The 2,048-nt window shown below is 35.7% G+C and overlaps 1 protein-coding gene across 1 annotated transcript in view; it reads right to left on the reverse strand.

The window, feature by feature from the left end:
• Positions 1-400: 400 nt before the first annotated feature.
• LOC111383725 (diacylglycerol O-acyltransferase 1A-like) overlaps positions 401-2,048 on the reverse strand; it is an 8,654-nt gene continuing 7,006 nt past the window's right edge. The window contains exons 11-14 of the mRNA XM_023007864.1: positions 1,550-1,686; positions 1,351-1,413; positions 1,055-1,108; positions 401-872 (exon numbers count right to left, since the gene is read on the reverse strand). Of these exons, the coding sequence (XP_022863632.1) occupies positions 768-872; positions 1,055-1,108; positions 1,351-1,413; positions 1,550-1,686 (359 nt within the window). The 3' untranslated portion in view covers positions 401-767. The remainder of the gene's footprint in view (positions 873-1,054; positions 1,109-1,350; positions 1,414-1,549; positions 1,687-2,048) is intronic.

Raw genomic sequence — 2,048 nt, forward strand, 5'->3', positions numbered from 1 at the left:
AAGTTTAGGTTACGCCAATTAATAAGATTGAGCTGTTATAATGTAACCCCGAGTGTTAACATGATATTAAAGCTCATTAAACTCCAACGAGCATTTCGATCAAATTAAAACTCAAAAAAATGAGCATGCAGATTTTAAGATTGATTTGTTTAAACGTGTCACCGTCTTGTGGAGCATGTTAAGAGATAAATTATACATTGAATAAAGATGAAAATATAAACTAATATATAATATATTAGACTACTCTTCTTAATAAATTAGACATTTTAAGATGAAACCCCAAATCTTAATAACACAGTCAAGACGAGAATGGCTCCTTGGGACACACAAACCGAGGAAAAAGTCTTCACACGGAGAGACCTTTTTGTCATCCCCACACGACCATAAAGGAGGCGTATAATGGAATATGAAGACATCGATATTGTATAAAATTAAGAAGTGTACTAAGTGGTCCTATACATAATATATTTATTAGCAACTTCAGATTTCAAACTAATATACAATCTACCTATCGACAGTATACGCTTTACATGACAATATTCACAGTACAAGTACAATCATTACTACTAATATTGAACAAAAAACTTGCCGTAAAGTAAATGGTCGTCATTGACTACATAGTAGAGATGAATCTCTTATTTCTTGTTGAATGAAGTCGTGAATATACATGTTTAGATGAAGTACAATCAAGAAGGTATCGACCGAAGAAGGAATAAGGCGCTTACAGGAAGCCGGCGGAGTTGGGGCAATTCGGATTGTTGGAGCTGTCAGTTCACGTCAGTTTTTCTATTTATCATGTCATGGTAATATAGCAGTACACACATAGGTTGGCCAACAATGCAGAAAAAGCACCAGAACACCATGTTTCCCACCTGGAAGAATAATCAGCAGTAAAGTGAAATTTTTAAGTAAAACCGTGCAGAATAGAAAGTCGAGAATGGGGAACTGAACATAGTTCGTGTCGCTAAATTCAAACCACGATATCCAAGCAAGAAATACCATGTGAGCAAAACGAACATATAAAAACATAGGCATACAGTGAAGAAAAACGTACCATTGAATTTTTGAACTTGTTCTGCAAATAATTTGTTACAATAACCAGAGGAACCTGCTCAGAAATGATACCAGAATTCATAAACTATATTAAATCTCGAGAAGCAGATGTAGTTCAGAACCGAATTACAATTCAACATTGGTCATAATTGATACAAGGATAATAGGTTAAAGCAAGAACTATCAAAAATGGTAGGGAAAATCATTCACTCACATGATCACGTCAAAACTCGAGAAGTCGCATCACTCACGTTAAGAGATACTAAATTTCACAAATGCTGGTATAAATTTCATTACCTGAAACATAATTCCAATGAATGCCCACAACTTGAACATGTGGCAAGGAACAGCAATACACAGCTGCAGACAGGCATACGTAATTTGTGTCATCTACAAAATCTAAGGTAGTAGATTTCTTGTATGAAATCCATTAGATTCACAACTAAGCAATTCCAATGAGATGGGAAGAAAAGGAAAATAAGAAATCATCGCACACCTCGTGGAAAATAGCAGATACGAGGAAGGAAACCAAAACCGCACCTCCCTGCATCAAAATCAATTGACAGTAGAACCAGACACCGTTGTTGTAAATGAAAACAATTGCGATTGTAAATAAGGTCAAACCGTGTGTTCATATTGCATATAGAAACTTGGTAGATGCAGTAATGGCTCAAAGAATCAGTTTTGGCACGTTATTATGCATTCCCTCTACAACTGAATGGACAGTAAGTATAGGCTTGGAGTTTTAAGTAAGATAAAATGTGGGTATTTGATGTAAATTTTTCCTTTTACTGTGAAAACTAATTGCCACAAATCCGTTGCTAGTGGCTAGCCTTCTCAAGACATCCTAATACAAAAATAAGATGGAACGTATTTCCAAAAGAGTGATCTGTGTGAAGGCTACTTTAAAAATGGAACGTATTTCACCGCTTATACCATGCCATCGTATCCTTGTAACATCCCCCCCCCCCCCCCCCAACAAAAAAAAAAAAAAA

The sequence above is a fragment of the Olea europaea genome, unplaced genomic scaffold, assembly GCF_002742605.1.
Source record: "Olea europaea var. sylvestris unplaced genomic scaffold, O_europaea_v1 scaffold2743, whole genome shotgun sequence".
NCBI lineage: Eukaryota > Viridiplantae > Streptophyta > Magnoliopsida > Lamiales > Oleaceae > Olea > Olea europaea.